This window comes from Pteropus medius, unplaced genomic scaffold, assembly GCF_902729225.1.
Source record: "Pteropus medius unplaced genomic scaffold, Ma_sr-lr_union100, whole genome shotgun sequence".
Classification (NCBI taxonomy): Eukaryota; Metazoa; Chordata; class Mammalia; order Chiroptera; family Pteropodidae; genus Pteropus; species Pteropus medius.
In genome coordinates this window covers 6256033-6283054 of record NW_024342474.1, presented here as the reverse complement: position 1 = coordinate 6283054, position 27022 = coordinate 6256033, and the positions used below count along the sequence as shown (strand labels likewise).

Here is a 27022-nt window from a genome sequence, read left to right as displayed (position 1 = left end):
ACTCACTAAATGACAGCCAAACTACCATCTCTTCTGTTTTTCAAACATGGTCACTCTTATTTCTAGGCCTTCACAGTTGCTGTTCCCTCTACTTGTAATTCTCTTCCACCAAATCTTTGCATGGCTTGCTTCTTTTTATTATTTGAGTGTCAGTTCACTTAGGTTTGAAAGAAGGCTTTCCTTAGCTATCTTTCTTCTGCTAGTCACTCTTTATCTTACTTTATTGTCTTCCCAACATTTCAATCATCTGAATTTACTTGTTTACTTATTAACCATCAATTTTCTCCACTAGAATGTGGGTTCCATAAGAAGAGGAAACATGTACATGTTGGTTCACTATTGAAGTCTCAGTGGCTAGAACAGTGCCTGGAATATATAGTAGGCACTCCATAAATATTTGTTGGATAAATAAATGTAATCCATTTTAGGTACTCCTATTAAAAGATTCTTGAATATAACTACAGATTAATTTGGGGTTATATATTGACAGGAAAACAATTTAAGACACTTTAATCCATGCCAGACTCAGAATAATCTGAGAAAAGCTACAGGGTCGGCTAGATTTTATTCATCTTATCAGATTACAATGGCAGAATCTAATTGGAACAAAAGTCACAGAATCTAAGACTTTTAAGACAAAACCCAGAGCCATGAACAATTACTGATAGCTATATATTATAATTACTTTCTGATTACATGTTAAAGGTACTTACTTGTAAATCTATTTTCTTAAGTGTTTCAAATGTTTACTAACTTCCCACAAACAAACCTACATACACCATTTCAACCACAGAGCTTTTCTAGCTTTCTAACATTTCAGTTAGATCTTTTCAAGGCATTTCGTTTTTCGTTTCTAACAATGATCTTTTCTGTCTTTCAATAACTGACCTCCCTGAATAGAACCTTCTGCTTCAGAATTATAATGAATTTTGCTCCATAGGGAAAACTATTATAACAAGCTTGTAATATAGTAGCTACTTTGATCCAAAAATGGAAGTCTAGAGGCTTCCGGAGTAAACAAAAAGGGAAGCCTAGAGGCTTCCGGAGTAAACGGACAGCTTTTTCTTTTAATACAGATCTACAGCATTGATAAAATTAAAGAATTTAAGAGTGTCAGAAAACTTGTAAGAATTTTTAACAGAAAAATAACAGCATCCTTAAAAACATTTCTAATTCCTTATCACACATCATATTCATTAAAACAGAAAATTTCATCTTCATCATAAAAGTTACATAACACACTGAACAGTTACTTGGTTTACCAGTTACCCATATTTACAATATATTCAGCTTCTTTAAATAATATTAGTGATGGATGACTTACCAAATATTCTTCTGTGCCATACAGAGAAACGAACTGCTCATCATCTTCTAATTCTCTAGCTGCACCAAAATCTGTGAGTTTGTAAACAGACTGTCCATCTTCCCCTATAACACGCATGATATTTCCTGGCTTGATATCACGATGCACTATGCCGTTCTCTCGGAGATGATTCATTCCACCCACTTGGACAAGGAATATAAAACAAAGGAAATCATAATGTAGGTATCTTTGTGTGTATCTGTGTGTCAAATTCATCGATATAATTCATTCAATATTTACTCAATATGTTTTTCAATAAATTGGTCTAAAGTCATTTTAATCAAAGAATAGGTAGTAATTATATTTCGTATATCATGTTCGAGTCATAAGGAGTTTTTGAATAAGGTCAATTTGATTTAAGGAGTCCAATTTCTCTTAAATACAAAATGGTCTTAAACATATGACTTCCTGAAATACTTTTGGTTACATACATGTGGGCAATCTGCCTGAACTTATGAATAGATTCCCAAGAAAGATATCAATCTTTCACCACAGTTTCATATTTACCTTGGGGGAAAATATCCTACAAAAAAGTAAACTGGACTCAATACATAAAGTAATAAAAAGGTAACAGAAAGATGTGTCAGACTTGTTTCCATAAAAATATATTTCTTATATGCTTTTCTAAAAAGGCCATTTTCCTTTTTTTTTTTAATGAGTGAAGGTGGCTGAAATGAAGCTGTTTTGGTTAACTGATAAGTAGTTTCACTGAGTGATAGTTTGAAACATTTGCTTGACAGCTGATAGATGAATGTTCAAATGTAACATATGAAAATAAGTTTAGGGGTGTCAACACTTAATTATGAAAACTTAAGGCTACCAGTACTCTTGAGTAGTCTGCAATTATCTATAACTTCTACCTGACTAAAGAGGCTGCCTGCAGTATATTGTTTCTCATTTCATCCTCACCTAAATGGTCTCCATACTGCTTCCAGTGCCAAGTTCAAGAATTCCCACTAACCTTATACCTTCTTCATCACTAGACTTTTCCCATTCCTTAATCATTTTTTCCAAGATAGAATTCCCTTTGGTTGCCATATTCTTTTTTTAAAAATAATAGCTTTATTGAGATGAAATTCACATATCATAAAATTCATCCTTTTAAAGTATACAATTCAGTAGTTTTTAATATAGTTACAGTCACAGAGTGTGTAACCATCACCACTAATTTCACAACATTTTCCTAATGTCAGAAAGAAATCCCCAAACCATTAGCAGTCACTCCTCAACTCTGCCCTCCCCTCAAGCCCCTGGCAACCATTCATCTCCTTTGTCTCTGTGGACTTGCTATTCTGGACATTTTATATAGGTAAAATCATATAAATACTGTACCCTACTGTGTCTGGCTTCTTAGCATAATTTTTCGAGGTGCCTCCATATTACAGCATGTATCACTATTTTTCCTTTTATGATTAAATAATATTCTATTGTATAGATATACATTTTGCTTATTTATCAGTTGACGGACACTCGGGCTGTTTCCATTTTTTGGCTATTATGAATATTGGTGTATAAGTTTTTGTGAGGAAAGTTTTTAATTCTTTTAGGTAAATACCTAGTAATGGAATTGCTAAGTCATATGTTAATTCTATGTTTAACCTTTGAGGAACTGCCAGACTATTTTCCCAAGTGGCTATATCATTTTACAATCCCACCTGCTGTATGAGGGTCCCAATTTCTCCACATCCTTAGCAAAACTTTTTTGTCTTTTTGATTTTAGCCATCATAGTGGGTGTAAAGTGCTATCTCTTTGGGGTTTTTGATTTTCATTTCCCTAATGCCTAAATATCTTGAGCATCTTTTTATGTGCTTGTTGTATATCTACTCTAGAGAGATGTCTATCAAATAATTTGCCCATTTTTAAAACTGGATTATTTGTCTTTTTCTGTTGAGTTGTCAGAATAAAAATTCCTTATCAGATATATGATTTGCAAATATTTTCTCTCATTCTATGGGTTGTCTTTTCACTTGATGTTGTCCTTTGAAATGCAAAAGTTTTTTATGTTAATGAAGTCCAATTTATCTAATTTTTCCTTTTGTACCATGCTTTTGGCATCATATCTAAGAAAGTATTGCATAAAGCTGATTTTGAATGTAAAAAATTTATTTAAAAATTCTTATGTCATTACATATATACATAAACATAAAATCATATAAATAAACAAACGTACCCACATCTCGCAAAACAATTAAAAATTCAGACTCTGGTAGTCCATAGGCATTAGATGGCTCTTCTAAAACAGTGTATAAACTCCCACATGGACAAAATTCCATAATAAGGACTTTATGTCTTGTTGTTGTCTAAAAAAAAAAAAAATCAGTGATTGGGACTCAATATAAAAAATAAGTTTTTATATGCCATTATTTATCTGACTTCATTTAAATATAGGATTTGCTACAACAACGAAGGCACTTTGAATTACTTTACCTGGGATTTGTTAAATTGTTGACTGCACACATATAAGAATTAACAGCTTCTAAATTCCTATTAAAATTGGATTTACATTTGAAGACAGTCAAACCACAGTGAAACCTGGCTAAATCTGAACTCAAAAATCATTGTTACAATGTTATAATGGCTCTTTAAAAATTATTTTTAATTTCTAATACCTAATAGTACCTTTAGGACATTAGCTCTTCTAACAAATCTCTTAAAACACTTGAAGTTTTTCTCACAAAGAGTATTTTTACTTCAAGAAATAGAGTTCCAGCCTTAAAAACAAAGAGGTGCCAAACAGCTGAGTGGTCCCTCTCACAGTAAAGTTCTAGTCTTCTCATTTGCATCTGAGCGGCTGATTTGTTTTAAACCTTGATTTTAATGTACATTTGATTATAAGATATGTCAATTTAATAACAGCTTTATAGATGAAAAGAAATATTACCAAATTTGATATACATATTGATTATACGACATTTGCCATTTCAGAAACCTGAAAATATAAATATGTGTTTTAAAGTCCAGTGTTCATCTCTAACTTTTTATCCATTCTTCCTTTTATACAATGGCCCCAAAACGCTTTTATAAAATATTTTGAATTTCTCTACTATCGTGCAGTTATAAAAAATTTTTTTTTTAAAATCTTGTTTTTAAATAATGAAATATGTTGATGGTGGAAAATTTGGGAACTACCCAAAGTTCCATCTCCGAGATAATTATGCTAATATTTTGGTATACTTTCTTTCAGTCTTTTTTCTATATATCAAATCGCATTATAGGTATCTATCTGTATATCATATTGCATATATATATTTTTAATCCTGATTTTCTCACATAACATTATATATAAGCATGTTCCCATATGATTAATTTTTGGTAAATATCTCCTTTTATTACTGTTAACCACTGTGTAGTAAAGGATTAATTTTATCCATAGAAAGGTTTGGCTTTTGCCTGTGGCTACTGGGAGGTGATCACTAGGCTTTAGGAATGTCCTGTCTACTAGAAGTGTCTTTGTCTGGAGACTTTAGTCACATGACAGCTTAACAATGTGATTTATGATGGGGTTTTAGGACATGAAGATTTGTTCCAACTTCTAGAGTAAATGGAGACTAAAGGTATTAGCCCGAACCTCTGGGAAAGGCTGGAGACTAAAGGTCAGCCATACGGGCAGTATGTGATTGAGCCCCAATAAAAACTCTCAACACCAAAGGCTTAGGTGAGCTTCCAAGGTTGGCAATATCCTGTGTCAGGAAGGTTACGTGTCCCTGAGGACAAGGGAGATTCATGTTTTGAACCTTCTGACATTCTGCCCTATGGGGTCTCTTCTTTTGGCTTATCCTAATTTGTATCTTTTTGCTATAATAAAACTGTAATTTCAAGTATGGTGCTTCACTGAGTTCTGTGAGTCATTCAACATTCTAGCAAATTAACAAATCTGAGGGTAATCATGCAAAGCCCCCAATTTGTAGCCAGCCAGAAGTGCAGATGGCCCTTGGTACTCCTAAACTTGCACCTTTTGTATAAATGAGCACAGTTTCATGGCGATTGTTCTCTCTGAGCTACTGTCAGTAGTCTTGAACAAACTTGACATTCTGGAAGGCTGTGCTCTTAACCTCAAGGGTAGCTAACTCCAGGTAACTATCCATTACACATTCTAACTTATTTAACTATTCTTTAAAACAGGGCAGCAATGAACACCTTTGTGCATAAAATTATAATTTACATTTCTAAATACATCTTAAGTAATCACTAAATATAAAATCCCTATTATAAAAAGTAAAAACTGCCAAATTGTTTTTCAAAAGGTGTGATATTACTGATTACCCATGTAAAGGGATTAACATAGATTTCTATTTCCATTATTTCTAGATAATTATCTAATGACAATCTTATTTTCACCATTTCCTCCAAAAGTCAATACTATCTTTTACAACTGGACTTTATATATTAATCTCTGGGTTCCTAAGATTTTTATTCTTTAACAAAGTCTTCTTTCGATTATTTCACTTTCTCCTTGCGCCTTTAATAATTATATCAATTTAACTTCATTTGTTTTTTTAAAGTAATACTGGTAACTATATTCAATACTTTTTTATTTATTTTTTATTTTTTTAAGCTAATGATGAGACCCTTAATGTGTGGCTGAAAGTTTCAATTTGCCAGGGAGATATGAAAAGTCAAGCTCTGTATATTCATATAATATAACCTTAAAATATATGAAACAAAAATGACAGAATTACAAAGAGAAATTCACAATCTACCATCAAACTGAAAGATTTTTAACACAATTATCTCTGTAATTGATAAATTAAGCAGACAAAAAAAAAAGACAGTAAGGATACAACGGATTTGAATAAAACAAGTTTGATCCATTAAGCATGTATGGAACACTACACCCAGCAGTTACAGAATTCAAATTCTTTTCAAATAAGTGTACAGAACACTTATAAAACTGCCTATAATTTTGTAGTGTATAAAACAAGCTTCAACAAATTTCAGAAGTTGTTATTAAATATACCACAGTCTCTGACCACAGTGCAATTGTTAGATATTAATAACAGAAATGGAACTAGAAGAACACCATGCTTGGAAATTTAAAAATACATAAACCCATCATAATGGATATTAAATGTTTTGGAACTAAATTATAATAAAAATATTACATACTAAGGCTTGTGATATACGATTTTACCTAAAACTGTACTGAAAATGGAATTTATAACTTTGTTACATTAAAAAAGAGGGCTCAAAATAAATAAAAATGGCATCTATCTTAAGTCAGCTCTCTTTTATTTTTCATTTTACCATTTTCTAATTCCATGATACTGTATTTCCATTGTTATAGCTATTCAAGAATCTTTAAGAATAGATTATTTGGTTGTATGAGCTCTAAATTTCGCCATTTTTTAAAACTCGTTATTTATAAAGCATTTTTTAAAATTACTTCTCCTGAACTGTAATAACTACAACAAACATGACAAGATTAATTGAAACTTGTCTACTTACCTCCTCCTCAATTGCAAATAATTTGACAATATTTTTGTGATTGAGTTTTTTTAACACTTCAAATTCTCTCATTTGAACATCTACTGGACGAAGGAAGCTTATGTTATTAAATACTTTGATAGCAAATAAGTCACCAGTTTTCTAAAAAAATAAGAGAGAGAAAGGTTTTATTTATCTATAATATACAGAAGGTTAAAAGGTACTACTAGAACTAGCTATAGCAATTTATCTTTCTTACAGAACGCCCCAAATATTTTAAGCATAGGTAATTTGTACTAGAGTTCCTGACTTTTTTTAAAGCTAAAATAAATCAATCAACTGTTCAATACTCCTTTTGAATTGTATGCTTTGGAATATAGAAAAAACTCTTTTCTTTCATATTATAAAGCTTCCACTACGATACAAGTGGCAAGATAGGCACTTACAAGTCAGAAGAGCTCTGTTAATAGTAGCAAATGTGAAAGTATATTTTAGATGAGAAACAGAAAGTGAAATCTACAAGAGTTTCTTCAGGGCCTAATAAATTTAAATTAATCAAAACAGATAAAGAGAAATTGAAAACTACATTCCACATGAAATTTTTCGTAAGAATCTCAAAGATATACAATTAACTTTTAAGAAATATTCCCTAGTTGCAATAATGTGTCTGTGTATATGTGTGTACAGTGTATATGTGTGTACAGAAGTAGGAGCTCAAGAGTAAGGTTAAAGTAGACTCTCGTCGTTGGATGGCACCACTGTCCTGGGCAAGTCGCAGCAACTTCGCCTAGATGATTAGGGCAGACTGATGTCCACAGACCATTTCTAGAGTATCGAAGGCATTTCTTTTTCATTCTGCTATACCTGCAGCACCCCTCTCTCTCATGACACACTGTAGATCATACACAGAATTACAATGCACAGCTCTAGTTGAGAGGGAATCTTAGAGGCACAAAACAGATGCTGAAGTTCAGGTAAACATCCCATTCTTAAGTTCTTCACATTAACCTTACTTTAAGGCTCTCTTCCAGACCCTCCCACTTCCTTCCACTCACTCTAGTCTACAAGCCTCTCCTCCGTGGTCAGTCCAGATTCTTTGAGTTTAATCTTGTTTTTCTCATAATCCAAGGTTGAACTTCCCTGGAGCAAGTGAAAAGATCATTTCCTCTTTGATCTTGGGGTTCAAGAACCTGCTTCCTAAAGATATTTCATGGCTCTCTGTCAGGGTCACCGTGCTGTTTCTGCTTTGAAGCCCTCTGCCCAGCTTTCCACAGAGTCTCCTCTTATAGCCATCACCATCCTCCCCTCACCCCAGAAACTCATGATATTTTTCTTAAACCATTTAACTACTTCGCAATCTCGCTCTTCAAGACCCTATTCAGAGACCATCATCTATATGATGTGATCACTCTTCCCTCATTCCCCGCCTCCCCTCGCACCAAATACACACATATATTCTTTCCAGAGGAAAAGGGCCACTGACCATTTTCAGACAATATGAAAATTGAACACTGAACGACAGGTTCAATGTACTGTTTTCCCATTTGTTCGGCCAGGATAAGGACACTGCCAAATCTATATCACCCAACTGAGAGATTTTTCTTGAGGATACGTGTCTCAAACTTAGTCTAAAATCAGGAGAATCCTAACAGAGGTGTGAGCAGGGAACATAATACAATGTTATGGTTGCACTGCACAACCATGATCAAGGCTACTGTGATCAAGGCCAGTATTTTCCAAACTTTTGTAGTCTACATCATACCTGTGACATTACTGGGATACGTGTAGGAACATACCATTTTCCCTTTATTCAACTGCACATTTAGCATTCACTATCCCTAAGTTAAAACATACCTAAATATTTAGAGTTCTATGTGTACATATATACATTAAATCATTTAACGTTGTTGACAGGTTCTGTGACTTTAACTGAAACAAGTATAACTTATTTCACTTAAATCCTGTGCCACCACCTGTCTTCTCTTCTTGGTACAGGGCACAAAACAAAAACAATTTTTAGGACAGGATCATCCAAAGTTGATCACAATGGACTTGACCCAGAACATGTGGACAATTCTGGAATCGGAGAGAAAAAAAGTTAAAAATATTTGTATTACACTTCTGATTCATTCTCTATGAACCATAAAGGCTTGTTTTAAGTCAATTCTCTCCCCAGGAGAGGAAATAGCCACTCCCCTACAAATGCTTATCTCTCTGTCACTGACTGAACTGACTGGTAATCTCAAGGCTACAGGAAAATATGAAGAAACTCCTTATTAAAACATTTAGAGTTCCTGTTTCTGAAAAAAAGAATTTAGCAGGCTCTAAATATCATTTACTCAAAATAAATTCATAGTGCTGAAAAATTAGTGGATGGTTATTTGCATTATAAAAGGATATTTTTTTACTCCATTATTTTTCCAGCTTCCTTACCAGAATAGAAACTTTAGTAATCTTAAATGTCTTCATGTTAAATTGTTTTAATTATCTTTAATTTTATCCTCCAGTATAGAATCTGACACAAAATCTTTTGGGTTCTTGAAGTGCCTCCAACATCAGCCCTTTTATTTTATTCTCACTTCCAATAACAAGTTCGGATTACCTCATATAAAGATAGAGCTTTTTAAACCTGAGATCATCTAATTTTATTCCAATCTATCTTGTACAATGCTGTGTTACTTGTGGCATGAAGCCTTAGTACAGCACATCAGAACCGTGTATGGGTTCCCCTCCAAACTACACATTTGCCTCCTCCTCCTACTCCTCCCCCCACCAGCCCCACCAAATCACTATCACCGAACTTTTGTTAGTGAGATCACTCACTACCATAGGAGGGCTAGTTTGGGTAAAGAATCAAAAGGCACAACTCATCTTCCCAAGTCCCCTTTTTCAACGAACCTCCTGTTTTTCTCTGCTTCCCAACACATAACCTCTGCCACCACTGAGTAGATATCACTGCCTCTGACATAAGCTATGCCTTAAAATAACCACAAAAACAGGTATTCTCTTTAGACAGTACTATCAAAGATACCAAGTTTCACATTTTAGTACCAGTGTACTTCTCAGAAAAGTACATATAAAATGATAGAAGCCTTCAGTTTTCTGTGACCAACCTTATGTCTTCCACGAAAGACATTTGCAGTAGCTCCTTGGCCTAAAATATCAGATAAAAGCCACAGATGATTAGAAGTGCTCTGCATCTCGGCTTGGTCAGGCGATTCCCTTGTTATATATACTAGGAGAAAAAAAAAATTTGCATGTTTGTTTTAAGAAACTAAGACATTTAAGACAAATGTCTATTTTTAGTCTCAAGTAAGATTACCCATTATTTATAGCTAAACTGAAGTATATAAACAGTTCAATGTAAAAATCTAAGTTACCAGATTTATAAAGGCTAAAATGCTGTGTGGGCTCTGAAAAAACATTAACCAGTGACATCTTATATTCTCAATTTAATTCACTTATCAAAAGGCTGAAAAAAAATCCCTTCTAATTTTGTCTTTGTCAATTTTGTCTTTGTCAAGAGTGATATTGGCCACTTCTTCAAATGTTTTGAAAGATTAATCAGCAATGAATTATATTTGAAATATATTTTGAAATTATACTTCAAAATAAAGTAATAATGTAAAATATAATAGAAATACAGTAAAAAATTACTTTTGTTTCCTTCAAGGGCAGGGCAATGCTAATGAAAACAACTGTTGCCAGTGCATGACACTTCCATAACTTAAAATTTGCCTACAGAGCCAGATAATCATAATGGAAAGGTGTAAAAATTATTATTCCTGAAAAGTTACTAACTCTTTGGAAATTAAGGACTGTTTCTCCAACCTCCAAGTATATAAATATAGACGAACCAAGTATATATTACCAAGTCTTAAAAAATAAGCAAGGGGAGCCTACTCATGTTCGGGGGCTCAGGAGGTATATGGAAAATCTGTTTCTTCAGCTCAATTTTTCTGTGAACCTAAAACTGCTCTAAAAAATAGAGTCTAATAAAAGAAAAAGCATCATCCCCTTTAAATATTAAAAAAAAGCACCACCTCTTTTTAATACTGTTCTTTAATACTGAAAAGCTATATAACTATAAAAATATTAAAAATATTTGAGTTCTATATTGGAATAAAAATGAGGTATGCTAAACAGCATAAACACTAGTCTCACTGAGCCACCTTAAACCTGCTGTAATGTCAAATCAAAACAGATCTTAATATTCCTTCGCAGTAAGTTAGAACATACTAGGTATTCAGTGATGAATTAATAACTGCCAATATTCCAAGAAGGATTAGGAACTTAAAGAATGGCCAGGGGTCTAAATTTCAGCAATTTCTGATATACTAAGATATACTTATATAATTTTACCAGCCATCTAATTCAGATAAGCAATGTCACATACAGCAATTTATCGGAAATAAGCAACACGTTTGTCAGCTACTGAGGTAACAATTATAAATTTCTCAAATATCTTTTCAACAATATTGTCAAATATTTTTCAATAATGAAAAAGCATCCCTGATTACTGTTAACTGCTGTTTGAGATAAATGCGAATGGTAAATAGTATCCACTAGGTACGTATGCGTAGGTAGTGGATACTATAAAACACATTTATCAGCTAAAACACCTGCTCTCTCTCTATAGGCAGATATAAAACTACAGTTTCACACTGATCAAGGGTTAGTGTCTTTCGAAACTATCTTCCAATAACCCCACAATAACAGCATGTTAAAATATTACTCAACACATCCACAAGGTGCTTGCTATATAAATTTTCCCAAAATTTTGACACAACATAGGCAGGCACTCAACAAGTATGTTACTGGTGACCCTGCCTTAAGTGTACTTCCCTATACTGTCCAGAATGAAAGATACTATTTGTCCACAAGATGAAAACAGGTTTAGTGAGACGGCAAATAGACAAATAGACTAAGTTTCAATACTTTCAAATCCCACTACTAGGTGATTCATTTGTTAAACATATATTCAGCGTTCTAGAGTGAAAAAGGTCAGTCTCTGCTTATGCGTTTGACAATTACTGGGTTGAACATGGTTTGAAGCCACCTACTCAAAATAGCTGGGAAGCGGACTGGGAAACAAGCCTATAAGCCATTTCCCCAAAGGACACGTTTGGGAACTTGCGTTATATGCACGTATACTAAAGACGTCTTCAGCTTCTAGCTTTCGGTGAGTCAACCCCCGCTTGTTATCACTAAAACCTTAATGAAACGTCTCTTTTTAATCGTCTGAAAAAGAGTAACCCATTAAAAACTGCCGATCTCGTCAACGCGCGGAAAGGGATAGAATGTGGCCAGCCTAACTCCAAAGTAAAGGGGCATCGCGCCGCTTCGGGGCGGCCAGGGCCCAGACTCGGTCACGAATACATCTTCTTTCTTCGTCTCCAACGTCGCTAGACCTGGGAGGGCCCCAGTCAGAGGGCCGGGAGTCGAGGTGTTGGGGACAGAGCCCTCGCGAGCATTCCACCGGGTTCCGGCTGCCCCAGACACCAGCAGCGGTGTCCACTCAGCCAGGGTCCGGCAAGGGCTCGGCCTCGGGTTGTGCGGGGCTTCTCGGGTCGCCCACCGCCCCCCCCAACCCCCGCTCTGACTCAGCATCTCAGTTTCCCGCAGGGGGCGGCAGCGCTCCGCGCGGGCCCGTACCGGGCTCGGCTGCCCCTGCCCCGCGCGGCTCGGGTCCCTCTGCTCGCGTCTACCCCACTCACCGCGCCCGATCTCCGCGGCGCCACCGCCAGCGGGCTCCCGCGGCCTCCGTGCACCTCAGGGCACTTCCGGCTTCGCGAGTCCTGGTCAGAGCCACGTGACCGACGGCCGGCGCGAGGGGGTGCGCGTGCGCACGCCGGCGGGTGCGGGTCCGGCCACGGCCTCGGGTTCCGCCACGGCCTCGGGTTCCGCTGCGGCGGGCTCGCTGAGCGAGCGACGGAGAGGTTGGGAAGGGTCTAGAGGCCGACTCGGTCCGCACCCCTTGCCTGCTTTCTCCTTACTATGAGGGTGAAACTAGGGAGCCCTGCGCAGTGAGCACAATGATTCTGATTGCCACAACTGCAAATCCCGCCCGGTCCGGGAGAGGCAAAGGTTGAGTGCGGAGTGTGGTGATGGTGGGGAAGACAAACTCGGAACTCGTGATTACAAACATTCAAATAACAGGCGTACAGACTTCTGGGCACGTGAGGGTCTATCACTGAGGGAATATTATAGTCTGAAGGGATAGATATTTAAAGACCTCGCTGGCTGCAGTGGGACAGGTAATCGCCTCTGAATAATTCAGCCGTGTAGATCTTAATGTAAATAAGCTCACTTAATTTCCTTTTAAACAGCATTTGGGGGAAATGGCAATTGTGGAGAGCTTAAGGACTTAAAATCAGGTCCAGCAACATTCGTGTTACCAAGACCTCAGGCAGCTGTTCCCTAGAGGGGTGATCCCTTCTGCCCACTGACAGCACTGCAACCTTCCCAGCGTAAGGGGCCGCAGAGACTTCTGCAGATCTAGGGCTAAATTTCTGAGAAGAGGAGGGAGAGAGTTCTTCCCAAATGACAACTACAGCCACCGGCAGTGAAATGGGAAACCATGGCAGAGTGGTTGAGAGCAGAGGCTTTTGAATGGAACAGACCTGGGGTTACAGTTCCAGCTCTCCCTGCCAAATACTGAACTTTAAACAAGTTTTTGGTAGTCGTTTTTTGTTTACCTAAGTCTGTTATAGGTATGATAAAGGTAACAAAGGCCACTGCAATGCATTGTTACAAAAGGCAGTTACTTTATTAGACTTTTAAACAATGTTTTAAGTGATGGAATCATTCTAACAACAAAGAAATCTATTCACTGCTTACAATTCCAGTTTCTGTTCCCCCATTTCTAATACCAAGAGGATCTGTCAAAGTTCCTTATAGCAGTAAAACCCACAGCTCAAAGTTAAATGGAAGAAGTGATTAGCTGAGTCCAAGGTCTCAATTCACATATTTACCACATAATAATTGATACACATTGAATACCAGTGTCTTCTTAAAGGTCAAGCTGCTTGTGAACCAATTAGTTATCATTTATTTTACCACTTAAACTTAGGCATAGAACTAAACCAGGCATCATAAAACCCTTGTGGTTCCATAGTTCAGTCACACAAATCTCTAAGTCTTTGCCTCAATGTTATGTCACTTGTTAACAGATTCACCCTTCGAACAATTATTTGGGTGTTTTCTTTTGGAAACTATAATACAAATAAGGTGATTGATTATGGAAGTTTCCTAATTGCTGTGGTATTATGTGAAGTGCTCTTGGCAACTTCAGGGAATGAAGATAGGAATTATTATATATGATTATATAACATGAAATTTAATTTTGATTAGACTCTTAATTCCCATGTTTTGATTTCCCTTAAGCTATGAACACATTTGAATCTTTTGAAAGGCTTTAAAGAGCCAGGGGGAAGGGAGGAGGGAGGAGGTATCACCTTTACATATTTGGAATAGTACAATAACCAAAGCTAGTATCAAGCCTTCATGTGCAGGTACTATAATAAGCTCTTTTTATGTTTATTAAATTCTTAGTTCTGAGATAGCTACCATTATTTCTCCCATTTTGCAGATAGGGAAACTGTGCAGGGAGGTTATTTAATTTGCTCAAGGTTCTAAAACCAGTTAGTGGCAGAACTGTTATTTGAATCTACTTAATCTGGATCTGGAGCCTGTACCCTAACCACTGTGCTATGCTACTCATTAGTATACTTTGAACAATTAGTACTATTGCAATAGGTGCAATTATCTCTCCCATAGTATCGGGAGCTTATCAACCAAAACACTCAGATTTCACTCATTTAGAATACAATTTTAGGGAATTTATAGACCACTAAAGGCCATCCATAAAATCCCTAGGGACCATAGAGGCAAAAGGTTTAAAAAAAAAAAAAAAAAAAAGAACCTCCTTCTCCTAAAACCTTACTTAGACTTTTAGAATTTAAATTTAAATGAATATAGTAATTCTGCTACTCGGTTTTGTCCCTTTCTTAATTTTCCAGTGCTACTACTGATACTATTGTTTTTCTTCTTGCTTTTTTGCATAGTCATGAATAAAAATGAGAGAAGACAGGGGAGGGTAGTTCCAGGAACTAAATGGGCAGCAACTACTTATTAGTGTCATTAATATATAGGTATATACTGCATGGTATATACTGCATAGGTATATACTTAGTAGACCCAATAAAAGAGAGAGAGAGAGAAAAAAAAAGGATTTTTAATTCTATCAACAGATTCACACAGGCTTTTTCTAGGGCATTTTTAAAAGATTCTATGAACTAAGTTGCATGTAACCTTTTAGGAGCATAATAAAATAAAATAAAATAAATCACCCGTAAGCTTATATCTACAGTCCTTTAAATGGGAAATCAGGGAGATGAGAACATAAGGCTACAGTATTTATAATAATCCAAAAAAGACTTGGTAGATTCACTATGTAAAATTTATTTTATTTTATTTTTTATAAAAAAAGGTATAACACCGGCACCTACTCTTAAATCAGTTAATTTATGAAACCATTCTCTTTTGTAGAATACATATTGGCATCGAAACAGTTTAAAGAAATGTAATGGCTATCTACAAAAAATTAGTTTTAATCTGTTGTATTCCCCCCATACTTTGAGTCTGCACACATAAAAGAAAATTTAATTTCTTAAACATTTTATATTCAGCAATTAAAAAAAAGTACACTGTTTTCCTGCTATGGTCTTTATAAAGGACTTAAAGTTTCAAGTGAAAAAAAAAGTACTAGAATAACTCTGCTGTATCTTCTAACAGCATTTTTATATAGAACAATTTGAATTGGCATGCAAGCAACTTTTGTCGTCACATACCTGTATTTAGGGAAAATTACACCTATTTTACAGAAAAATCCCAATACATACACTGCAATAAGCTCAAAGCAAAGTTAAAAAGACCAATATGAATGAATGGCACACAAAAATTGCTTCTTTACAAATTATTAACTGGAATTCCTGATCATGAATCCAGATCATGAAGTAGGCACAGGGAGATCCAGTCCTTAGGGCTTTGCTCTCTGGAAGAACACCTACAAATAAAGTATTTGTACAATTAGTACTAATGTTTGAAGATATCACCTTTTACTTGAAGAATGACTCTGAGTTACCGAGTGCTAGCCACTCTTTTGTAAAATTCAACAGATATTTAACAGATATAAAACATTTCATGTATTTCATAAATCTACACATAATACAAATTAAGAACTTTCTCTTCTGGACAATTTGATAAAGTCTAGAGATAACTTACTGACATTACTCAAATGAGTAACTAGTGAAAATATGGTATTACTGCTAATGCTATGAAATTCAAGTGGTCAGAGGAAAAACATACTCTTTGCTGATGGCAATACTGTCTAAGTTAATGCTGAGAAAATTAAATTTTGAGAAAGACTAAATTTTGAGGAAGAAACAAAAATCAAAGCTACAGATAGCAGTTGTTACCCCTTAAGGAATTCAATATTTATTCGATTATAAAAAAGTACTTCCAATTCAACATTTGAGACTATGAACGAGTAGGCTAGAGACTGTGCTAGGCACTGGCTGAACATTACATATTACCTTCCATAGTTAGGTGCATTTAAGTGAGCACCAGAAAGAGTAAATGGTAGGCAGTAAGCTCATTAAGGAGGACTGTACTGACCACGGTATCACTAGTACCAGCAGATCGGACATTCATTTAACAACAGATCATCTACGAAGAGAAAAGAATGATCACTAAATGAGCAAAAGAAAGCCTTATTATAAGGAGGCCATGGTTCAGGTAAGCCTAGAAGAATGGAAGAGGGGTGCTAATAAGGCAGAATATTTGGAGACCACCAAGAATGGCGAAGACCATTCCTGCAAGAGGAACTAGAAAAGTAATCTGAGATCAGTATATGAAAAAAACCCTGAACGCAAAACTAAGAAACATGAACTTGTTTTCTGTCAACAATAGGCTTATGAAGATTATGAGAGAGGAGAATGAATTTCAGAAGACTGTTCAATATTTTCAAACAGATCTGCTTGGCTAGAAAAAGGGAAGGGAGATCAGTAAGATAACAAGCCCACACCAGACAGAAAGGGACAGCAAGTAAGGAGGAAGAACCAGCAAGATCTGAGGATCAATCATATATGAAGAGTAGGCACAAAAGAAGGAAGTCTTCTCCAACCAGAAGACTAATGTTATCATTGAGATAATGCTATCACTAAAGAGAAGTTGGGCTTGGGAGAAAGACTTTTTTTTTTTTATAATTGCGGTTTAGATAAATAGGTTTGGAGCACAAGCCTGCTAAAATGTACCCAGATCTATTTTTACAGATACCTCTAATAGTTACAATTCTTTGAGGCCTTTAATCCAGTTTGACTCATTGGTTATTCAGCAGAGGTTACCTCTATAGGCACTTTGCTTTTATAGTGATAAGGGAGTGGGAGGGTTCCCAGTGATAAACAGTAATTCTCAACATTCTTCTCACAAACTCTTTTGTCAGTTTAAGCTGACAAGCTACTACTACTGGGGAAAAAAACTGACAAGGGAAGAGATTAGAACCAAAGTCAAAGGATGGCACATTTATTTATTCAGCAAAGTCCCCTTGACTTATAAATTCTGCTGAATGCCTTGGGCAAAAGAACCAGGTAGCCATTCATTAAATTACCTGCTACCAAGACATTTAGCATAGTGCTTTGCCCTCACATTTGTTGAATGAAGATAATAAATAAAAATAAAGAAGAGTTACTCATCCTGTCACACTATAATTTTATTTGCAGAACACAAGCTCCTTATGGGCAGGGAAAGTCATCCATCTCAGTATTTGCAGCAGTTACTACAGTACTTGTTACATAAAAAATAAGAGTACTGAATGACTACTTAGGTGAAAGCAAGATAGTACTGCTTCATGGATTCAACTGTAAATATGAATACCAAATAAACATTTGATACTTCTTGCCAACTTGGAGCATTTATTTTTTTTAATTCAGTGATTTTACAAATGTAAAAAGAGCCTTGATGGCCAAATTTGAGGACTCCACTTTTTGTCCATTTTACAATTCAAAAGTTTCAAAATGGGATATAACCAAGTAACTCATACTTCTGTTTTTATATTTTTAGCTCCTTCCCTTCAACTAAATATAGGCAACTGTTCTTAAACATTATTTGTTCTGCCAATGCTCTAGTTCCTATTTAATTACATCACGAAACTATAAAAGAAAACTGGCATTTCATATGGATATGCTCAGGCACATACACATTCAGTGTTCTTACCTAACTTTCTATGATCTTTTGTTCAGCTGAAAGGGGTTTCACAGAAGACTCCAAAATATAACGTCTATAACTGCAGATTCTTAGAAGCAGGTTTTTGAGCAAAGAGATCTCAAAATAAGTGACAGTTGGTCAAACTACAGTATGACACAGTATCCTATAATATATATTCTCTCTTGGCTCTGAAATGTTGCCTAATTATATGGAAATATGTACATCTTCCAAATACCTACCTTTAAGTAGTTTTTAAAAACTTTAGCATCAGGCTGCTGAAGTGCTTGACAAAACTCCTGGGGGACCAGGAGGAGAGAAGAGAATGATTATGATTTATCCTAATTCAAATCCACAGCATTATTTTAAAATTGTGGTAAAAACATAAAATTGACCATCTTAACCATGTTTATGTGTACAGTACAGTAGTGTTTACTATATGCACACTGTTATGCAACAGATCTCTAGAACTTTTTCATCTTGCAAATATCCATTGAAAAACTTCCACTTCCCTCCCTTCTCCCCAACCCACAGTCCCTGGCCATCACCATTCTACTTTGTATTTCTAAGAGTATGTCTACTTTAGATACTTCATATAAGTAGAATCATGCATTATTTGTCTTTTTGTGACTGGCTTATTTTATTTAGCATCAAGACCTCAAGGTTCGTCCAAGTTCTATCATATGACAGGATTTCCATTTCTTAAGGCTGAATAATATTCCACTGTGTATAATCCAATGTGGTATATGCCATGTCCTATTATCCATTCATCCATCAACAGACATTTGTGTTGCTTCAAATCTACAGTATTTCTAACTTATACAAAATTAACTTGAATAGTTCCTTACCAAAAAAGGTTATACGGTATTCTCAAATGTAATACTTGTCAGATAGGCTGCTTTTGCTTTTGAGAACACGGTTCTCCTAGACAAAGGTTGACTCATGCCTAAGAAGGGTGACTGAGACAAAAACTACATTGCTATGGCTGTTCTCACCTAGCAAGTAACTGGGCAAAGCCAGATCAAAAGAAAAAGAGAAAATTTTCTACAAAAGAATTCTGAAAACTGTGTTGTCAGAAGGCATCTGAAAAAGAGAGAACTGAGGCACCCTTATCCTTACAATCAAATTTTAGATAGAAATATAATTTTGCCTCAATGATCAATCTGGGAGAATATTAGCTATTCGAAACTTTATGATATATTTCTATTTTTGATGGGTGTTAAGATCACCTGAGTAATTAGTAATTTATTGTTTTCATAAAAATATTGTAACAGGCTTATGTAACAAGTGATAACTGAAAAAATTCATTAAAATCTAAAGTTAAAGATGGTGTGTCATAAAATAAGAGACCATAAATTCATTAAAAATGAGTTTTATGATTACTCATGTGAGATCCTATTTTTCAATTTTTTCAATACCTTTTATAAAACATCATTAATCACTTTGATGATAAATAACTTTTAGACTCTACACAAAAGATTCTAACTCCAGCTTTAATCAAAACCTTGATGCTTCATTAGATCTATGTGCTCCTGGACAAGAAGTCTGGATAACTATATGCCATTAAAAAAAATGACTTTGTAATAGTGCAAAAGTATGAGATAGCTTTCCAGCCCCTTACCTCAAAATATAGTTTCAGATTTACAAATTAAGCACTGGTAAGCTTGGCATATATAAAATGAACTACCCGGAGCGAACTTTCAGAACAGAGGTTTGTGCGCCACAGTCCCCTTTGGTAGTCTGGGGGAGCCTACTGGACCCCTTTTAGAATGTTTTTAACACATGGGATTACAAAAGAACTAGTAATGAATTTATGGTTATCAAAAATATTTTTGACATGTGATAAAATAATAAGACTTATTCACACAGCAAGATCTAGTGGCATACCGTAACTCATAATTTCAAAATATTGATGAGTCTAAACAATATTTCAAGATCTCTACAACTAATGTGATATGAAAATACCTATGATTTCCATTGATGACAAAGTGACAGGCAATGCAAATAGTGCTCTAATTTGTCAACTACACAATGCTAGGAAATGAAAATTTGGTTAAAGTTTAGTGAAAATAAAAGTACAAATTTTCCCATTCAATTTCACAGACCCTCTGAAGTTTGAACTGTTGCTATCTTATATACAGTAAAATATCAAGTTGAATGCAGTTTGGCTTTCTTGAATCAAAATTTAGATGAAACTACAGTCATAGTTCTTTAGTTAAATTAAGAGGAAAAAATCTGCTAGGACAGCTCTTACTTGAATTATCTCTGGAGCTACTTGCAAGGAAGGCAGATATTCTTGTTGAAGATACTGAACACATTCTGGGCCCTGAAAATTAAAAGATGATTATAACTAAATTTTTTCTTCCTTGATATTAATAATGTTTAAAAAAAAACTGAAATAACATATATATACTTTAAACACAATAAGGTATTGTGATTAAGAACACAGACTCTGGAGCTGGACTGCCGTGTTTTGAAACCTGGCTCTGGCAAATTTCTGGTAACCTGGGCAAGTTACTTAACTTCTCTGATCCTCAGTTTCCCCATGTATAAAATGGAATTATTGTGAGGACTGGATGAGTTAAGAAATGTAAAGCTTCTAGAATACCACTTAGTATTTACTACATTTTAATATTACTCAGAGTTATGTACTTCTAGAGCGTAAACAAATATTCTCCCAAATGCAGGGGTCACAATGCTGGAGCCTTCCATGCACTGAAGGGAGAGAGTGAAGAGGTGTTCCTGTTCAGTCTACCACTGGCTGGGCGGAGGGGTGTTTGTGAGTGCATGAGGTGAAGCCCTAAGGCAGAGCCGGGGTAATGACCACCTTTAGAAACTAAAGTCCAAGCAAGAAAGAACAAAATATGTTAACAGATAATAGCAATAAAAGCGCATTTCTCTTTTCTGCTCACATACTAGGGAACAGAAATTTAGTAGCCAGGTGAGGAAACCGAGACCCAGAAAGACAGGATTATTCACTCAGTCTGCTGTTGATTAAATCTGTACTAAAAACATCAACTTCTAAAACTACTTATCTCCATTCCCATCTTCTAGTACTTCTAGATGCTAAAAATTATAACAGTAGTTTTCTGGGGCATTTTTTAGTGGAGGGAAGAGAGAATAATTCCACGAACTAACTCCTAACCCCCAGCCTATCTCAACAACTACAATGGAACTTAGGATACAACTGAAAATGGTTTTCTTACAGCAATTTGTTTCTGAGAGAGTGGCCTCAAGCAAATGTAACAAATATAATACTTAAAAAAACAAAAACAAAAATAAGCTAATTTCACTTTTAAACTTGAATATGACTTAAAGACTTTAATATATTGGTGACCCCAATGAGGTCCAACTTAAAATAAGTTATCAAAATGAAATTAATCCATCTCTCCTCAATACACTTCTCTCTGTATTAACATCTATTTCCTGTTTAATACTACTGGCTCTTGAATCAAAGGATGTCTTTATGTTTCCTCCTCTACCCTGACTCACGGGCCCTCTAACCCAGTGGATCTAGGTCCCTTCAAAGGAAGCCAGTTCCTAGCTGAGAGGAAGTAATGTTTCACTGTGAAAGTTTCTCAGACTCCTTCAACTTTCTTTCTCACCTTTTTCTTTAGTCTACTCTCCCTATACTTACTGCCCATGTACTGTTCATTATCTCATATAACTCCACTGTTATCACTTAAAGATGGAGTATTGTTTGTTTTTTTTCTAATTTGGAAAGCCTTACCTCAAGAGGAAGTCAGTCAAGTGAGTAAATGAAAAAAAAGAATGAAGCCAAACATTTTCAAATATAATATTCTATTTGATTCAATTCTATGTGTGTCTGAGAGCTTCCAAGGATAAGACAAATACTTCTGAACTATAAATACCATTGTTTCTTTTTATTCCTCATTCTCCTTGACTCTCTAGCATCCAATAATGTCAACCCAGCTCCTTTCTTGTGACTTTCTTCCCTGAGCTTTCATACTCTTGGTTCTGCTTCTAGCTTTTCCTTGGCTCTTGCTTTAGCCGAGGTTCTTTCTGTCCTGGTCTTAAAAAGTCTCATTCTGACCACTTCACTTTGACTAACTACATACTCAGGATTCCAAAATCAGCATTTAGTTCTAACTGGTGTAGACCCATATTCCAAACTGGTCTCTGAACATTTTTTTCCCACCTAGCTATCCTAAATTATAATCCTACTGCCTATTGACTTCCCAACTTTTCATATAGAACATACCTAGTCCCATTTTACTTTCACATATAACACAACTAGTTTCATTTCAGTTTTTAGCTATTACTTCTGCCTCCATACTTTAGCTAAACATGGTGACACTACTTTCTACCAAATCGACCATGCAACATCTGATCTGTCTTCATACACCTCTTAATTTTGCTCAGAATGCCATCTCCTCTTCTTGTCAGTCCAATGAATCTACGGAGACTTATGAATGTTTTAAGGTCTATCATAAAAACAAATCACCTCTTTCTAATGGCTTTCTTAGATTGTCTTCATAGGCAAAACTGTTCATCTTTAGTCCCACAATATTACATTTAATACAGATCTATTAATATATCTCTATTAAAGCACTTACTTAACCCACTTCATTAACTTATTTATGTATTGGTCTCCTCTGATTCTAAGCTCTACGAATATTGGAGACTTTTTGTTCATCTTTATATGGCTCCCCTGTTGCCCAACAGGCCTAAAACTCATAGCCCTCACCCTAGCACATAGTAGACATTAAGAAAATGCTACTGAGTTGAAAACCCTTCAAATCCCTATCAGAATCAAAAATTCAAATTCTAATGAGGAATGGGCTGAACGGAGACTTATGAATGAGAACTCATGCTTTTTTTAGGGGGTGAGGAGAGCTGCTGCTCATTAGCTGACTACAACTATGTGGGAATGTCAGTCTTACATTGGCATACTGGCTTTGAGAGGAGTTGAAGATAGCAATTTTTGCTTAAAAAAAGGTAACTGGGTTCTAAATGTTGGCAATCAATTCAAGTTATTGAAAAATACTGTGTAAGACAAACAACACACCGGCTAGATTCAACCCCGAATCACTAATGATTGGACAAACATGAAAGAACGGGATATTATGAAGTAGTAAAGTGCTCTAACCATTTGTAATACTAAGAAGTTGGAGAAATCTAGCTGTAAAGAGCCTACTAGATAGTGAAATTAACCTGACATTCTGGTTAAGATTTTTCACATTCTTTGTCAAATGAAAACATAACATTTTAACCTTTCTTGTTATCCAAAACATAAAGGACAATAACGTATACTGATATTCCCTCAAATCCCAACTGGTTGGAATTGAAGTTCATTAACTTCTATGAAAGATACAGCTTTTAAGAACAAGACAAGTCAAACACAATTAAAACCATAACAAATATACATGTGAACTGAAAATGAATGGGCATGGAGTACAAAGCTTACCCGTTTGAGATGAATTGTTTTCAGTGTCACTGCACACTCTGATAAAGCCTGTGTAAAACAAGTTTAAGAATTTTAATATAGTCAATTCTTGGTTACTGATCCAACTTTTCTCTTTATTTCCCTAGCCACTGCTCATTAACCTCCAAGAAGGGATGAAGGAAAGGAAGGAGGAAGGAAAATAAGTGGGTTGGACAGAAAATTAAATAAAATGCTGTCTTCAGGTAGTGAATTATAATTATGAAATCTAGCTTTTACTAGGTTGTGGGGAAGTAACTAAAAGGCAACTGCTTGACATTAAGTATTCTGAAGATGATACTTGGGGAAACTATCATACAAGGAAGAGAAAGTTACTCTTAACAGTTAGGAAAAAATATTAGGCAAAAGTTTTATAATGAAAGTAGTAGTAGGAAGCTAAACTCAACCTAACTTTAAAGAATGTTGGTATCATGTACCCTTTCATGGTCCTAGAAAAAGAGTCTTGATTGTTAAAGTTGTAGGAGCTGGATTTTATATATTCAGCTTTAGCATCGAGATTTAGTAAGGCTACATAAAAGTTTCAAAAGGTTTCATCAACCTTTAAAACATGAATCCTAATTTGAAATTAATTTTAAAAAGTTATGAAAACCAATATAATCAATCCGTCATTGAAGAAGAAATTGTGAGTTAAAACACATGAGATCTACACAAGGTAAACAAAGATTCCTAGGTGCTTACCAATACTGTTTGTGCATCTGCCAGGTCAAAGGTTTGTTTTAAAGGTGCTAGGAAACATGCAGGGACAATGTGCTTATAAACAAAATCAGCAAATCCCACTGGTCCATCTTTACCGCCTGTCAAGAGAATTCAGATTTTCATCTTGTAAAAAAAGAGTCAATTAACTTATCACTAGGGAAAATCAACTCCCAGCCTCTGCCAACATGAGGGCTAGGGTTCCATTCAATCACTTAAGAGTTTTAGGAAACAGGTTGGGGAATGAAGTTTTTTAAAAAAATCGTCTTACCCCAGAGTTCTACCAACTTAGAGAGGATGATAAAACATGTTTTCTGTGCGATTGGATCTGGATATTCGACTGCTCCTTGAATAACAGTAACCAGAACTCGTTCTACATTCTCTGCACCTACAATGAAAAAAATCTTTGAGTTGAATTTCTTAAAGAACTAGAAAGGCAACCTAAAGCTCTCATTCCACATAAAGTAACAAGATAAAAAGATTTACCAAGTTGTTAGGATCCCTCAAGTTTTATTAATTGGGTTTCTTAATTTTAATAAAACATTGAAAAATCACTAATCCTTTGTTATCTTATCCTCTGGATTTCCTCTATTGCAAAATTCTCTATGTTGATCTATACAGTCCCATTTATTTTTAATTTCAAAATGTCAAACTGCTCAGTAAGGCTCCTGTGTCTGGTCAATTCTGGCAAGTAGCCACCATGCTATTCTATGCTACTAAAGAACCAGTTAAAGAATACCGCCTTAGGAAAAAAGGAATGAATACAAATTAATTTTAAGGTCCTCTACACGAATGTAATTTCCACCATGATAATAATGAGCTGTCATTCTAGGGGCCAACATATAATCACTCCAAAAGCAGTGTATGCTTCAACTACCTCTTGCTCATGTAGATATATAACTGTGACAAGGACTTAAGCATACAATTTGGTATCACATGCATCCCCACCTTGATTTGCTATGACTTCGCTCATTCCACTGCCTGTGACTGTTTGCAAGAAAGCAAAATAACTCCTCCGCAACATTTGCTTCTCTAAAGCAGCAGACTGGTCGTTTTCTTCGGCTGGTCGGAGCAACACTTCAAAAATTGCATGAAGCAGAGGCATGAACATTTGTTGTAAAAATGGGGATACCTGTATCTGAAGATAAAAAACAACTATTACTACTTTAGAAATGAGTAAGAAAATTATTATTCTGAAACCTAGGAATAATCTTTTTGCATATTTGAAAGTTGCTAAGAGCAATCTTAAAAGTTCTCAAAAATGTTCTCATCACAAAAAGAAAATTCTGTAACAATGTGTAAATATGTGTGGTGACAGATGTAAACGAGACTTATTGGGGTGATCATTTTGCAATATATACAAATACTGAATCATTATGCTGTACACCTGAAACTAATATAATGTTGAATGCCAAGTATACCGCAATTAAAAAAAATAAATGAAACTTAGAAAAAAAACATGTTTTACAAAAGCCTTTCTCTGGAGTTTCTATTTAGGATATATATTTACATAATTAAGTTAGCAAATATCAATGTTAAAACAAAATCTACATAGCATATAAATTATTGAAAGCTTCAAGATCATTAAGTTCAACCCATTTCCTACAGTTCAAGATACAGGTCAAAATAACAGGGAGTCAGAAATATTTCACAATCAAGTATTCTTGATTGTGGAATATTCTGAAATTTAAATTCTCAAAATAAATTATATTGCTAAATTATTAATGAATTTATATGACTGGGCTCTTAGGCTTTATGTGTTGTTGGGCAAATTCCTTAACTTCTCTGTGTCTCAATTTCTTCATCTATAAAATGTAATACTTATCTCCTAGAATTGTTAAAAAATCAAATGAATCAGTGTGCAAGAAAATGATTAGAACAGATTTTGAACACAGAAAGCACTATGTAAGTGTTAGCCATTCTTAATAGCCAGTTTATACTTAAATTAGATTTCTTTGTACATAGAACTGACTTTAGCACTGAATTACTTTCAGACTCCTGTGTGGCCACTCAAATTAAAATGCTTCTTATTTACCTCTTTTAGACCTAATTCTGTTTTTAACTGCTCTTCTAAAATAGCAGACTAATAGTTTTCTTCTAACATAGCAGACTAATAGTTTTCTTCTGCTACACAGAGCAGATGTCTGTTTTTATTAAAACATTTATTAAGCATGTCCTATGTGTCAGGCAGTGTGCTAGACATTGGAGATGATAAAAATACATATATTCCATGCCCTTAAGTAACTCATATTAAAAAAAAAAGCCAAGGAGGCAAGTGCCAAAATATATCTAAAGATAAATACATCTAATCTTTATCTTTAAGGTAGGAGATGCCTGTCATACCTTAAATTTGGCTGTAATCTGGTTGATAAGAGGAATAAACTCCTGAAGGTCTTTTGCTTCACAGTCTTTGAGCATGTGCTCTGAGGCAGATGGGATGAAGGGAAGAACTTCTTCCTCTAGGCAAATTATCATGCGATGGAGGAAAGTGCGAACTCCACTTCTGAGAATATCCTTTTGTAATGGACAACTGAGGGCTGGCAGGAATGTCTGTAAACAGTCCAGATAAACTTCGGAACAGCCACATTGTTTCACAGTCTGCTTGTTGCTGAAAGCTTTGCTGGTTCGACTATATAAGCAAAATCAGGCAACTATTTTTAACTTTATTTTTTAAAAGTTTATGGAGTAATCAAAAACAACGCACGACAAAGTACAAAATTGATAAAGGTAATTCTTTATTTCCCATGTCACAATTACATCTATCTTTAACTTAATATGGTTATTTGTGAACTACTGCTTCCAGTTTTTTCCAGGG

At 35.2% G+C, this 27022-nt stretch overlaps 2 protein-coding genes across 5 annotated transcripts in view; both read right to left on the bottom strand.

Annotated features, from left to right (window-relative positions):
• Positions 1 to 12645, bottom strand: part of TBK1 (TANK binding kinase 1) — a 37689-nt gene extending 25044 nt beyond the window's left edge. Inside the window, exons 1-5 of the mRNA XM_039865908.1 lie at positions 12506 to 12645; positions 9902 to 10023; positions 6810 to 6950; positions 3535 to 3664; positions 1325 to 1506 (exon numbers count right to left, since the gene is read on the bottom strand). Coding sequence (XP_039721842.1) covers positions 1325 to 1506; positions 3535 to 3664; positions 6810 to 6950; positions 9902 to 9988 — 540 coding nt within the window. The 5' untranslated portion in view covers positions 9989 to 10023; positions 12506 to 12645. The remainder of the gene's footprint in view (positions 1 to 1324; positions 1507 to 3534; positions 3665 to 6809; positions 6951 to 9901; positions 10024 to 12505) is intronic.
• A 2590-nt stretch (positions 12646 to 15235) lies between these two features.
• XPOT (exportin for tRNA) overlaps positions 15236 to 27022 on the bottom strand; it is a 31687-nt gene continuing 19900 nt past the window's right edge. For all 4 annotated transcript variants that reach the window (XM_039865905.1, XM_039865906.1, XM_039865904.1 and 1 more), the window contains exons 18-25: positions 26551 to 26836; positions 25156 to 25345; positions 24479 to 24595; positions 24193 to 24308; positions 23479 to 23526; positions 20305 to 20376; positions 18293 to 18349; positions 15236 to 15855 (exon numbers count right to left, since the gene is read on the bottom strand). In XM_039865905.1, coding sequence (XP_039721839.1) covers positions 15829 to 15855; positions 18293 to 18349; positions 20305 to 20376; positions 23479 to 23526; positions 24193 to 24308; positions 24479 to 24595; positions 25156 to 25345; positions 26551 to 26836 — 913 coding nt within the window. In that variant the 3' untranslated portion in view covers positions 15236 to 15828. The remainder of the gene's footprint in view (positions 15856 to 18292; positions 18350 to 20304; positions 20377 to 23478; positions 23527 to 24192; positions 24309 to 24478; positions 24596 to 25155; positions 25346 to 26550; positions 26837 to 27022) is intronic.